Below are 12,908 nucleotides of genomic sequence, written 5' to 3' on the forward strand. Positions count from 1 at the left end.
TCGAATTATTTTCAAGTTACTGTCTTGACTTGAGGGATTTGGATATTTGCTGATTTGTATAGCCTATGTGTAAACGTGCATGTGTAATGAGTGTGTGCGAATGTCGGCTGGAGGCAGAGTGAATGCGGTGTTGGAAATGTATGTACATACAGTATGTACTCAGGCCCCAGACATAAGGTGCCTGCATGGAACTGAGGCGTCTAGGCGACTGCCCGCCTGAGCTTCTGCTCAAACATTTTTCACAGGCAGCGCAAAGGACAGCTCCTAGCCTGGCTCTTCCCCGTTCCCCTGTTGCCATGGCGACCTGCATGCACACTCTCCCGGTCTCCCGGTTTCCATGGCTATGAAGGGAGCAGGAAAGACACTGGAAAAGCGAGAAAAAGGGGCCAAAACAAATAGTGAAACAGAGAGAGCGAGCATTTGAATTTGAATTGAAGTTGGAGAAAAGAAAGAGTGTTTGTGGTCACAGAAAAAGGTAGAGTGAGGGATATACTGAACCCAAAGAGGAATCCACATTTAAAAGAAAAAAGAGAGAATGGACAGAGAGGAAGATGGAAGGAGGGCAGACAGAAAAAAGGGGCAAGGTTCAAACGGGGAGGATGGGAGGAAGAGTAATGATGAAATGTAAAAAGGAGAGAGAGTATATGTGGAAGGCAAACATAGAGAAAGAGAAGGAGGGTGGATCTGAGCAATTTAGAATGGGAAAAGGGAGCCGGAATGCCTCGCTATAAGTCAATTATGTCGGCTAGTTAAAACACACATCAACAGAGGCCCTATACACACAACCTCAGAACACTCTCAGAACCCAATCCAAGGGGCTATATGTATTCACAATAGACCTGATTCAATCTTCTGCCATAATAGGTGCTTTGCAACATTAGCGACAAATTAGCCACTTAGCGGGCTAAATCAGTGCGTAAAAAAATGCAATAGGCTAAAATGTTGAAACTGGGCTGCTATAGTGAGGCAACGTGCATAGTGTGTGTTTGTGTGTGTGTGCATGTCTCATACGCCACATTCACTGTCTGCAGCTGGACTCAGCGTGCTAAAACAAAGATGACTAGCACATTTCATCATGTTTCATCAGTGCTTCTTTTATCATGCCAGATCAGATAGAAAGTTGTAGTTGGCACCAATGACCACTAGATGGGGTTATAATGGGAAAATAATGATTTGGTCCCCCTCTAAAGATCCCGGCAGACTTGCCTTTAGGCAGGGTTTCCCAAACTCGGTCCTGGGGCCCCCCCTGGGAGCACGTTTTGATTTTTGCCCTAGCACTACACAGCTGATTCAAATAGCCAAAGCTTGATGATGAGTTGGTTATTTGAATCACCTGTGTAGTGCTAGGGCCAAAACAAAAAAAAAGTGCACTCAGTGGGGGCCCCAGGACCGAGTTTGGGAAACTGCCTTGAGGTACAGTGCCTTCAGAAAGTATTCACACCCCTTGACTTTTTCCACATTTACAAAGTGGGATTAAAATGGTTTTGTCATTTTTTTAATCAATGATCTACACAAAATACTCATGTCAAAGTGGAAGTTTTTTATTTTATTATTAAGAATTTATGGAAAATAAAACATCTTTATGAGATAAGCAAGAGTCACTACATGTTAGAATCATCTTTGGCAGCAATTACAGCTGTGAGTTTTTCTGGTTAAGTCTCTAAGAGCTTTGCACACCTGGATTCTACATGTTTTCCCATTATTCTTTAAAAAATGATTCAAGCTCTGTCAAGTTGGTTGTTGATCATTGCTACACAGCCAAATCTTGCCATAGATTTTCAAGTTGATTTAAGTCCAAAATATAACTAGGCCACTCAGTAACTTTCAATGTCATCTTGGTTAGCAATTCCAGTGTATTTACATTTACATTTTAGTCATTTAGCAGACGCTCTTATCCAGAGCGACTTACAGTAGTGAATGCATACATTTCATACAATTTCATACATTTTTTTTTTTTTTTCCTGTGCTGGCCCCCCGTGGGAATCGAACCCACAACCCTGGTGTTGCAAACACCATGCTCTACCAACTGAGCTACAGGGATATTTGGCCTTGTGTTTTAGGTAATTACCCTACTGAAAGGTGAATTTGTCTCCCAGTGTCTGTTGGAAAGCAGATTGAACCAAGTTTTCCTCTAGGATTTTGCCTGCGCTTAGCTCTATTCTGTACATTTTTATCCTAAAAAACTCCTTAGTCCTTGCCGATGACAAGCATACCCATAACATGATGCAGCCACCAACGTACTTGAAAATATGAAGAGTGGTACTCAGTGATGTGTTGTGTTGGATTTGCTCCAAACATAACGCTTTGTATTCAGGATTAAAAGTTTATTTCTTTGCAGTATTACTTCAGTGCCTTATTGCAAACAGGATGCATGTTTTGGAATATTTTTATTCTGTACAGGCTTCCTTCTTTTCACTCTGTACTTTATGTTAGTATTGTAGAGTAGCTACAATGTTGTTGATCCAACCTCAGTTTTCTCATATTTACATGTTCAGTTGAAGTCGGAAGTTTACATACACTTAGGTTGGAGTCATTAAAACTCGTTTTTCAAACACTCCACAAATGTCTTGTCAACAAACTATAGTTTTGGCAAGTCGGTTAGGACATCTACTTTGCGCATGACACAAATAAGATAATTTTACTTGTAATTCACTGTATCACAATTCCAGTGGGTCAAACATTTACATACACTAAGTTGACTGTACCTTTAAATAGCTTGGAAAATTCCAGAAAATGATGTCATGGCTTTAGAAGCTTCTGATAGGCTAATTGACATAATTTGAGTCAATTGGAGGTGTACCTGTGGATGTATTTCAAGGCCTACCTTCAAACTCAGTGCCTCTTTGCTTGACATCATGTGAAAATCAAAGGAAATCAGCCAAGACCTCAGAAAAAAATTGTGGCCCTCCACAAGTCTGGTTCATCCTTGGGAGCAATTACCAAATGCCTGAAGGTACCACGTTCATCTGTACAAACAATAGTATGCAAGTATAAACACCATGGGACCACGCAGCCGTCATACTGCTCAGAAAGGAGACGCGTTCTTTGGTGTGAAAAGTGCAAATCAATCCCAGAACAACAGCAAAGGACCTTGTGAAGATGCTGGAGGAAACAGGTACAAAAGTATCTATATCCACAGTAAAACGAGTCCTATATCGACATAACCTGAAAGGCCACTCAGCAAAGAAGAAGCCACTGCTCCAAAACCGCCATAAAAAAGCCAGACTACGGTTTGCAACTGCACATGGGGACAAAGATCGTACTTTTTGGAGAAATGTCCTCTGTTCTGATGAAACAAAAATAGAACTGTTGGCCATAATGACCATCGTTATGTTTGGAGGAAAAAGGGGGAGGCTTGCAAGCCGAAGAACACCATCCCAACCGTGAAGCACGGGGGTGGCAGCATCATGTTTGGGGGTGCTTTGCTGCAGGAGGGACTGGTGCACTTCACAAAATAGATGACATCATGTGGAAGGAAAAGTATGTGGATATATTGAAGCAACATCTCAAGACATCAGTCAGGAAGTTAAAGCTTGGTCGCAAATGGGTCTTCCAAATGGACAATGACCCCAAGCATACTTCCAAAGTTGTAGCAAAATGGCTTAAGGACAACAAAGTCAAGGTATTGGAGTTGCCATCACAAAGCCCTGACCTCAATCCTATAGAACATTTGTGGGCAGAACTTATAAAGCGTGTGCGAGCTTTATAAGGAGGCCTACAAACCTGACTCAGTTACACCAGCTCTGTCAGGAGGAATGGGCCAAAATTCACCCAACTTATTGTGGGAAGCTTGTGGAAGGCTACCCAAAACGTTTGACCCAAGTTAAACAATTTAAAGGCAATGCTACCAAATACTAATTGAGTGCATGTAAACTTCTGACCCACTGGGAATGTGATGAAATAAATAATTCTCTCTGCTATTATTCTGACATTTCACATTCTTAAAATAAAGTGGTGATCCTAACTGACCTAAGACAGGGAATTTTTACTAGGATTAAATGTCAGGAATTGAGATAAGCTGAGTTTAAATGTATTTGGCTAAGATGTATGTACATTATCGACATTATGTGACTTGTTAAGCACATGTTTACTCCTGAACTTATTTAGGCATGTCATAACAAAAGGGTTGAATACTTATTGACTCAAGACATTTCAGCTTTTCATTTTTTATTAATTTGTAAACATTTCTAAAAACATAATTCCACTTTGACATTATGGGGTATTGTGTGTATTTGGCCTTCAGTAGGTAATTACCCTACTGAAAGGTGAATTCATCTCCCAGTGTCTGTTGGAAATTAGACTGAACCGAGTTTTCCTCTAAGATTTTGCCTGCACTTGGCTCTTTTCCGTTTATTTTTTATCCTAAAAACATAATTCCACTTTGACATTATGGGTTATTGTGTATAGATCATTGACACAAAATCTCAATTTAAAACATTTTAAATTCAGGCGGTTACACAACAAAATGTGGAAAAAGTCAAGGGGTGTGAATACTTTCTGAAGGCAGTATGTGATTGGTGGGATATCCTATGTCTTGACTATATGAGCTATTCTTATTATCTGATGATGGTAAAGATAGTTCTGTTCATGGAGGGAATCTTATTAGATCGTAATGTATGTCAAACCGTTTGGGGTGAACCCATGTTCATCTGGAAGGATATCCTGTAAAGGATTATGCTAGGTGTCTGTATGCCAAAGTACAGGAGCTATCAATGAATAGCCTACAAGAAGAAGAAACACTATACAACTGCATCCTTAAAAAGATAACAGTGGTCAAGCAGTCAGTGGATCTACCGATGTACCGTAAACTGACGGTCATCCGAGACACGTCACCCTCCTTGAGTTCATTCCCATCACTGTTACCTCTTCCTCTACTCTTTGCGTCTATATTTCTGTATCATATCTCTGTTTTGGTGGTGATCCGTGTGTGTGTGTTTACAGTATGTGTGTGTGTGTGTGACTGTGTGTGTGTGGGTTTACAGTATGTGTGTGTGACTGTCTGTGTGTGTTTACAGTATGTGTGTGTGTGTGACTGTCTATGTGTGTGTGTGGGTTTACAGTATGTGTGTGTGTGACTGTCTGTGTGTGTGTGTGTGTGTGGGTTTACAGAATGTGTGTGTGACTGTCTATGTGTGTGTGTGTGTTTACAGTAGGTGTGTGTGTGACTCTGTGTGTGTGTGTGTGTTTACAGTATGTGTGTATGTGTGACTGTCTGTGTGTGTGTGTGTGTTTACAGTATGTGTGTGGGTTTACAGTATGTGTGTGTGTGACTGTCTGTGTGTGTGTGTGGGTTTACAGTATGTGTGTGTGTGATTGTCTGTGTGTGTGTGTGTAGGTTTACAGTATGTGTTTGTGTGTGGGTTTATAGTATGTGTGTGTGTGACTGTCTATGTGTGTGTGTGTGTGTGGGTTTACAGTATGTGTGTGTGTGTGTGTGTGTGTGTGTGTGACTGTGTGTGTGTGTGGGTTTACAGTATGTGTGTGTGACTGTCTGTGTGTGTGTGTTTACAGTATGTGTGTGTGTGTGTGTGACTGTGTGTGTGTGGGTTTACAGTATGTGTGTGTGACTGTCTGTGTGTGTGTGTTTACAGTATGTGTGTGTGTGTGACTGTCTGTGTGTGTGTGGGTTTACAGTATGTGTGTGTGTGACTGTCTGTGTGTGTGTGTGTGTGTGGGTTTACAGAATGTGTGTGTGACTGTCTATGTGTGTGTGTGTGTGTTTACAGTAGGTGTGTGTGTGACTCTGTGTGTGTGTGTGTGTGTTTACAGTATGTGTGTATGTGTGACTGTCTGTGTGTGTGTGTGTTTACAGTATGTGTGTGTGTGTGACTGTGTGTGTGGGTTTACAGTATGTGTGTGTGTGACTGTCTGTGTGTGTGTGTGGGTTTACAGTATGTGTGTGTGTGATTGTCTGTGTGTGTGTGTGTGTAGGTTTACAGTATGTGTGTGTGTGTGGGTTTACAGTATGTGTGTGTGTGACTGTCTATGTGTGTGTGTGTGTGGGTTTACAGTATGTGTGTGTGTGTGTGTGTGTGTGTGACTGTGTGTGTGTGTGGGTTTACAGTATGTGTGTGTGACTGTGTGTGTGTGTTTACAGTATGTGTGTGTTTGACTGTCTATGTGTGTGTGTGGGTTTACAGTATGTGTGTGTGTGTGTGTGTGTGACTGTCTATGTGTGTGTGTGGGTTTACAGTATGTGTGTGTGTGTGTGACTGTCTATGTGTGTGTGTGGGTTTACAGAATGTGTGTGTGACTGTCTATGTGTGTGTTTACAGTGTGTGTGTGACTGTCTATGTGTGTGTGTGGGTTTACAGTATGTGTGTGTGACTGTCTATGTGTGTGTGTGGGTTTACAGTATGTGTGTGTGACTGTCTGTGTGACTGTTCCACCCCTATGGTGGAACAAGCTCCCTCACGACGCCAGGACAGCGGAGTCAATCACCACCTTCCGGAGACACCTGAAACCCCACCTCTTTAAGGAATACCTGGGATAGGATAAAGTAATCCTTCTAACCCCCCCCCCTAAAAGATTTAGATGCACTATTGTAAAGTGGTTGTTCCACTGCATATCATAAGGTGAATGCACCAATTTGTAAGTCGCGTCTGCTAAATGACTTAAATGTAAATGTAAATGTGTTTACAGTATGTGTGTGTGACTGTGTGTGTGTGTGTGTGGGTTTACAGTATGTGTGTGTGTGACTGTGTGTTTACAGTATGTGTGTGTGTGTGTGACTGTCTATGTGTGTGTGTGTGACTGTCTATGTGTGTGTGTGGGTTTACAGTATGTGTGTGTGTGTGTGACTGTGTGTTTACGGTATGGGTGTGTGTGACTGTCTATGTGTGTGTGTGACTGTCTATGTGTGTGTGGGTTTACAGTATGTGTGTGTGTGTGTGACTGTGTGTTTACAGTATGGGTGTGTGTGACTGTCTATGTGTGTGTGTGTGTGACTGTCTGTGTGTGTGTGTGTGTTTACAGTATGTGTGTGTGTGTGACTGTCTATGTGTGTGTGTGTGGGTTTACAGTATGTGTGTGTGTGTGACTGTCTATGTGTGTGTGTGGGTTTACAGTATGTGTGTGTGTGACTGTCTATGTGTGTGTGTGGGTTTACAGTATGTGTGTGTGTGTGTGACTGTCTATGTGTGTGTGTGGGTTTACAGTATGTGTGTGTGTGACTGTCTATTTGTGTGTGTGGGTTTACAGTATGTGTGTGTGTGTGTGTGACTGTCTATGTGTGTGTGTGGGTTTACAGTATGTGTGTTTGTGTGTGTGTGTGACTGTGTGTGTGTGGGTTTACAGTATGTGTGTGTGACTGTCTATATATGTGTGTGTGTGTGTGTGTGTGTGTGTGTGTGTGTTTACAGTATGTGTGTGTGACTGTCTATGTGTGTGTGTGTGTTTACAGTATGTGTGTGTGTGTGTGGGTTTACAGTATGTGTGTGTGACTGTGTGTGTGTGTGGGCTTACAGTATGTGTGTGTGACTATGTGTGTGTGTGTTTACAGTGTGTGTGTGTGACTGTCTATGTGTGTGTGTGGGTTTACAGTATGTGTGTGTGACTGTCTATGTGTGTGTGTTTACAGTATGTGTGTGTGACTGTCTATGTGTGTGTGTGGGTTTACAGTATGTGTGTGTGTGTGTGACTGTCTATGTGTGTGTGTGGGTTAACAGTATGTGTGTGTGTGACTGTCTGTGTGTGTGTGTGGGTTTACAGGATGTGTGTGTGTGTGTGTGTGTGTGTGTGTGTGTGTGTGTGTGTGTGTGTGTGTGAGACTGTCTATGTGTGTGTGGGGGTTTACAGTATGTGTGTGTGACTGTCTATGTGTGTGTGTGTGTGTGTGGGTTTACAGTATGTGTGTGTGACTGTCAATGTGTGTGTGTGGGTTTACAGTATGTGTGTGACTGCCTATGTGTGTGTGTGGGTTTACAGTATGTGTGTGTGGGTTTACAGTATGTGTGTGTGTGTGTGTGACTGTCTGTGTGTGTGTGTGTGTGTGTGGGTTTACAGTATGTGTGTGTGTGACTGTCTATGTGTGTGTGTGTGTGTGTGTGTGTGTGTTTACAGTATGGGTGTGTGTGACTGTGTGTGTGTGTGTGTGTGTTTACAGTATGTGTGTGTGTGACTGTCTGTGTGTGTGTGTGCGTGGGTTTACAGTATGTGTGTGTGTGTGTTTACAGTATGTGTGTGTGACTGGCAATGTGTGTGTGTTTACAGTATGTGTGTGTGATTGTGTGTGTGTGTGTGTGTTTACAGTATGTGTGTGTGACTGTCTGTGTGTGTGTGTGTGTTTACAGTATGTGTGTGTGACTGTCTGTGTGTGTGTTTACAGTATGTGTGTGTGACTGTCTGTGTGTGTGTGTGTGTTTACAGTATGTGTGTGTGACTGTCTATGTGTGTGTGTGTGTGTGTGTGTGTGTGTGTTTACAGTATGTGTGTGTGACTGTCTGTGTGTGTGTGTGTGTGTGTGTGTTTACAGTATGTGTGTGTGACTGTCTATGTGTGTGTGTGTGTGTTTACAGTATGTGTGTGTGACTGTCTATGTGTGTGTGTGTGTGTGTGTGTGTTTACAGTATGGGTGTGTGTGACTGTGTGTGCGTGTGTGTGTGTTTACAGTATGTGTGTGTGTGACTGTCTGTGTGTGTGTGTGCGTGGGTTTACAGTATGTGTGTGTGTGTGTGTGACGGTTTACAGTATGTGTGTGTGACTGGCAATGTGTGTGTGTTTACAGTATGTGTGTGTGATTGTGTGTGTGTGTGTGTGTGTGTTTACAGTATGTGTGTGTGACTGTCTGTGTGTGTGTGTGTGTTTACAGTATGTGTGTGTGACTGTCTGTGTGTGTGTTTACAGTATGTGTGTGTGACTGTCTGTGTGTGTGTGTGTGTGTGTTTACAGTATGTGTGTGTGACTGTCTATGTGTGTGTGTGTGTGTGTGTGTGTGTGTGTTTACAGTATGTGTGTGTGACTGTCTGTGTGTGTGTGTGTGTGTGTTTACAGTATGTGTGTGTGACTGTCTATGTGTGTGTGTGTGTGTGTTTACAGTATGTGTGTGTGACTGTCTATGTGTGTGTGTGTGTGTGTGTGTGTGTTTACAGTATGTGTGTGTGACTGTCTGTGTGTGTGTGTGTGTGTGTGTGTGTGTGTGTGACTGTCTGTGTGTGTGTTTACAGTATGTGTGTGTGACTGTCTATGTGTGTGTGTGTGTGTGTTTACAGTATGTGTGTGTGACTGTCTATGTGTGTGTATGTGTGTGTTTACAGTATGTGTGTGTTTACAGTATGTGTGTGTTTACAGTATGGGGGTGTGTGACTGTGTGTGTGTGTGTGTGTTTACAGTATGTGTGTGTGTGACTGTCTGTGTGTGTGTGTGTGTGTGTGTGTGGGTTTACAGTATATGTGTGTGTGTGTGTGTGGGTTTACAGTATGTGTGTGTGACTGTCAATGTGTGTGTGTTTACAGTATGTGTGTGTGATTGTGTGTGTGTGTTTACAGTATGTGTGTGTGACTGTCTTGTGTGTGTGTTTACAGTATGTGTGTGTGACTGTCTGTGTGTGTGTGTGTGTTTACAGTATGTGTGTGTGACTGTCTATGTGTGTGTATTTATAGTATGTGTGTGTGACTGTCTATGTGTGTGTGTGTGTTTACAGTATGTGTGTGTGACTGTCTGTGTGTGTGTGTGTGTGTGTGTTTACAGTATGTGTGTGTGACTGTCTATGTGTGTGTGTGTTTACAGTATGTGTGTGTGACTGTCTGTGTGTGTGTGTTTACAGTATGTGTGTGTGACTGTCAATGTGTGTGTGTGTGTGTTTACAGTATGTGTGTGTGACTGTCTATGTGTGTGTGTGTGTGTGTGTGTGTTTACAGTATGTGTGTGTTTACAGTATGTGTGTGTTTACAGTATGTGTGTGTGACTGTCTATGTGTGTGTGTGTGACTGTCTATGTGTGTGTGTGTGTGTGTGTTTACAGTATGTGTGTGTGACTGTCTGTGTGTGTGTTTACAGTATGTGTGTGTTTACAGTATGTGTGTGTGACTGTATGTGTGCACTGCTGCGGGAGCCAATGGACGGTCAACAACAACAACATCTGGCTGTCCTGCTTTGCATTAATTTGCCAAACTCTAGACTCTGTCAGTGTGACTCAACTCAGTGTGTGGTGGCTGTGTGCTTGCCAGGTCTGACGGCTGAAGGTCTACACTGTGGGTTTGTATTCAGACAAATCCTTCATGACTGTGGATCATTGGATGTGTGTTTGGAAAGAGAGAAGAAGTGGGGGGGGACAGAGAGAAACTGACAAGACATATGTCTGAGTTAAAAGAATGAGAGAAAGATAATATCTCCATGGAGTTGCTCTGAATCATTTCATCAGGAAGTTAGCATCGCTTTATTTCTCTCCATTTCTCACTCCCCCTTTGCCTCGCTTCCAACATTTTGGGGACAAAAATAAATCTTTATTTAGTAATGTATTTATTTCATAATATTCAGACTGAACGAATCCGTTGCGGATGGATTATAAAGTTGATCTTCTACTAGTCATGTCTGCATTATTCACAGTACTGAGGAGATGCTGATGATGCATAACAGCTCTTGGCTACGGAGAGATGATGCCAGGTCAGGCTAGGAAGCACTATGACAGTACAGTATTGGTCAGGGTAAGGCTGGGCTTGGAGAAAGCTATGGCAAGTATCCCTCTACTGACGCATTTGTCTGGACTTCTGAGATCCCCATTACACAGACGTCTCCTGCCTCGCCCATAGGCCTACCACACACAACACACGTCGGTCTCACCTGTCTAGATCCCCTTACCTCTTGTCGATGGTATAGGCTACTGTGAACATGCCATTCATTGATTATACCGGGCTATAGATGAGCCACTTATAGGATTAGGTCTATGGGATGTTATGGATCTTTATCACCTGAGATTATATGAGGACAATGGATTGATCTCTTTTGATGTTTTTGTGTATTCATTTAATAATTGGCTTCACCTGTATGTCTATTTTTCTGGAAAGGAGTGCCCTAAATTACGATCTTGATTTTAGTCTCCATGCAAGAAGTGAGAGATTGAGGAAATACGGCACATTCTTTTAAACTGTTGTGATGGGTGTGGATTGTGGTTGGAACAGTGGACATTTAAAGGTCTCAACTGGCATGGCATTACATTACATTGCCGTTAGATGGCGGGTTCAGCCCAAGACAAAAGCAACTGTCCTCAAAGCTGATTACTGGACACGCCATCCTTTTGAGTAAAAGGAGGTGCCGTTACACCGGTCGGGATACCACCGAGGGGCGCTCCAACACTACTTTACGCACATGTGTGCCACCGCAGCCATCTATTGACCTACAGCGATACATTTCCTCCGGTGTAGGTTTCTGGCATGGCCGGTAGAGAGGGATGGATGACAGCCACTCCAGGGAGAATATAGAAACCCGAGAGGGAGGAAGAGAGAGGCAGGCGGAGAGTCGCAGCACACCAAACCGTGACTTTATAGAAGCGGCCATTGTGCTGGGAAGAAGCATTCAGAGACGCTAAAGCGGTTTCATTGAATAAAGACATCGACAAAAGGGGATATACGAACCGGTGTCCAGATACTATTTCAGTGGAGCCTCTCTTCTGATTTCGGAAGGAGCCAGCCCACTACGACCCCGACTTGCCGTTACGCAGACACGCATCAGGGGCGCGCTCACGCACGCACATAAAGATATATTCGCCGGGTCGGAAGGTAGCTGAAGGGGTTGCGTTCACAGAACACGGCGAACGATGCTCCCGCTGTTGTGGTTTGGCGGACACATTGGACAATAATGGGTCGATAAATTAAATATCAGTAGGCTATAACGTTCACATAGACAGACATCTATTTTATATAGGATAAAACCAAGGTTGGAGCTTTCTGTTGCCTGTTTTTTCTTCTCTTCCACATATTGCATGCAAACTAGGGATGACTAACGTTAGACTTGTCAAGTGAGCCGCTTCACGTTTGCTTCAACCAACCAATTATTTGGCCTCGCGAATTGCTACATTTATAAGCAAACACCGGAGAGGAGCAGCACATCCACCGTGGCTTTCAAAGCTAAACGGATTTGACAGCTGCGTCGGCGAGGAGAGGACCCGGATCCACCGTCCTGGATTACTGCGGTAGCGGGCCATTCGGCTGATGGCCACCGGTAACAGAGGCACCATGGCCGGCTTCATCCCGGGTTTACTGCCGACCAACCATTCCCAGGAAAAGGAATTCGCCCAGGCGTACGAAGATGTTCTGGAGAGATACAAAGGTAAGGAACAAGAAGAAAGGAGTGGGCCCTGGCTTGAGTTGATCTTCGCCGGGACTATGTCATAATCTGATCGTTTCATTGTTTACGTTTTTGATGAATAGGCTGCAGCGCAACTTTCTGTTTCTTTGAGTCAAACCAACTGCGTGCGTTTCAAGTCTGATCTTGCTGTTATATTGTGGCATCCAGACGCCAAAGATAGCTGGCATGGGACTTTATAAACCTGCTAATGTCAAGGAATGTACCCACATGCACTATTGTGCATTGAGATTGTTCCCAAGACGCGAAAATAGTGCATAATAGTTAGTTCCACAATTCCTCCCCCTTGGTTGCACACATTTTAAAACAAGGTTCTTAGTTTTAATAACTAAAATGCTACATAGCCTGAAACCAACCGAGTTTCTGGACCTGCTCCACCATGTTACCCGCAGCATTGAGACTTGCTGTTTCATAATTCCTATGACAGGGCCGCTTAAAAAAACGAATGTCTCTACTGAAATTGACCGTGATGGATGCAGGGAGGGGAGGGTTGATAGCAATTGACGTTGGTGACATCGGTGACGCTTGGGCCCAGATGAAAGGGTGGTCCTTTTTAAATGATTCATTATTGTAATGAAATGCGACTCTGTTTGGGGTCAGAGAGTGTGT

At 43.2% G+C, this 12,908-nt stretch overlaps 1 protein-coding gene across 7 annotated transcripts in view; it reads left to right on the forward strand.

Annotated features, from left to right (window-relative positions):
- LOC115173472 (microtubule-actin cross-linking factor 1) overlaps positions 1–12,908 on the forward strand; it is a 259,398-nt gene that overhangs the window by 11,295 nt on the left and 235,195 nt on the right. Inside the window, exon 1 of one of the 7 annotated variants that reach the window (XM_029731578.1) lies at positions 11,359–12,263. The exons of the other annotated variants lie outside the window; for them this stretch is intronic. Within the exon in view, the coding sequence (XP_029587438.1) occupies positions 12,146–12,263 (118 nt within the window). The 5' untranslated portion in view covers positions 11,359–12,145. Of the gene's footprint in view, positions 1–11,358; positions 12,264–12,908 lie in introns of those variants that run through there. 7 annotated transcript variants of the gene reach the window in all.

This window comes from Salmo trutta, chromosome 34, assembly GCF_901001165.1.
Source record: "Salmo trutta chromosome 34, fSalTru1.1, whole genome shotgun sequence".
Lineage (NCBI taxonomy): Eukaryota > Metazoa > Chordata > Actinopteri > Salmoniformes > Salmonidae > Salmo > Salmo trutta.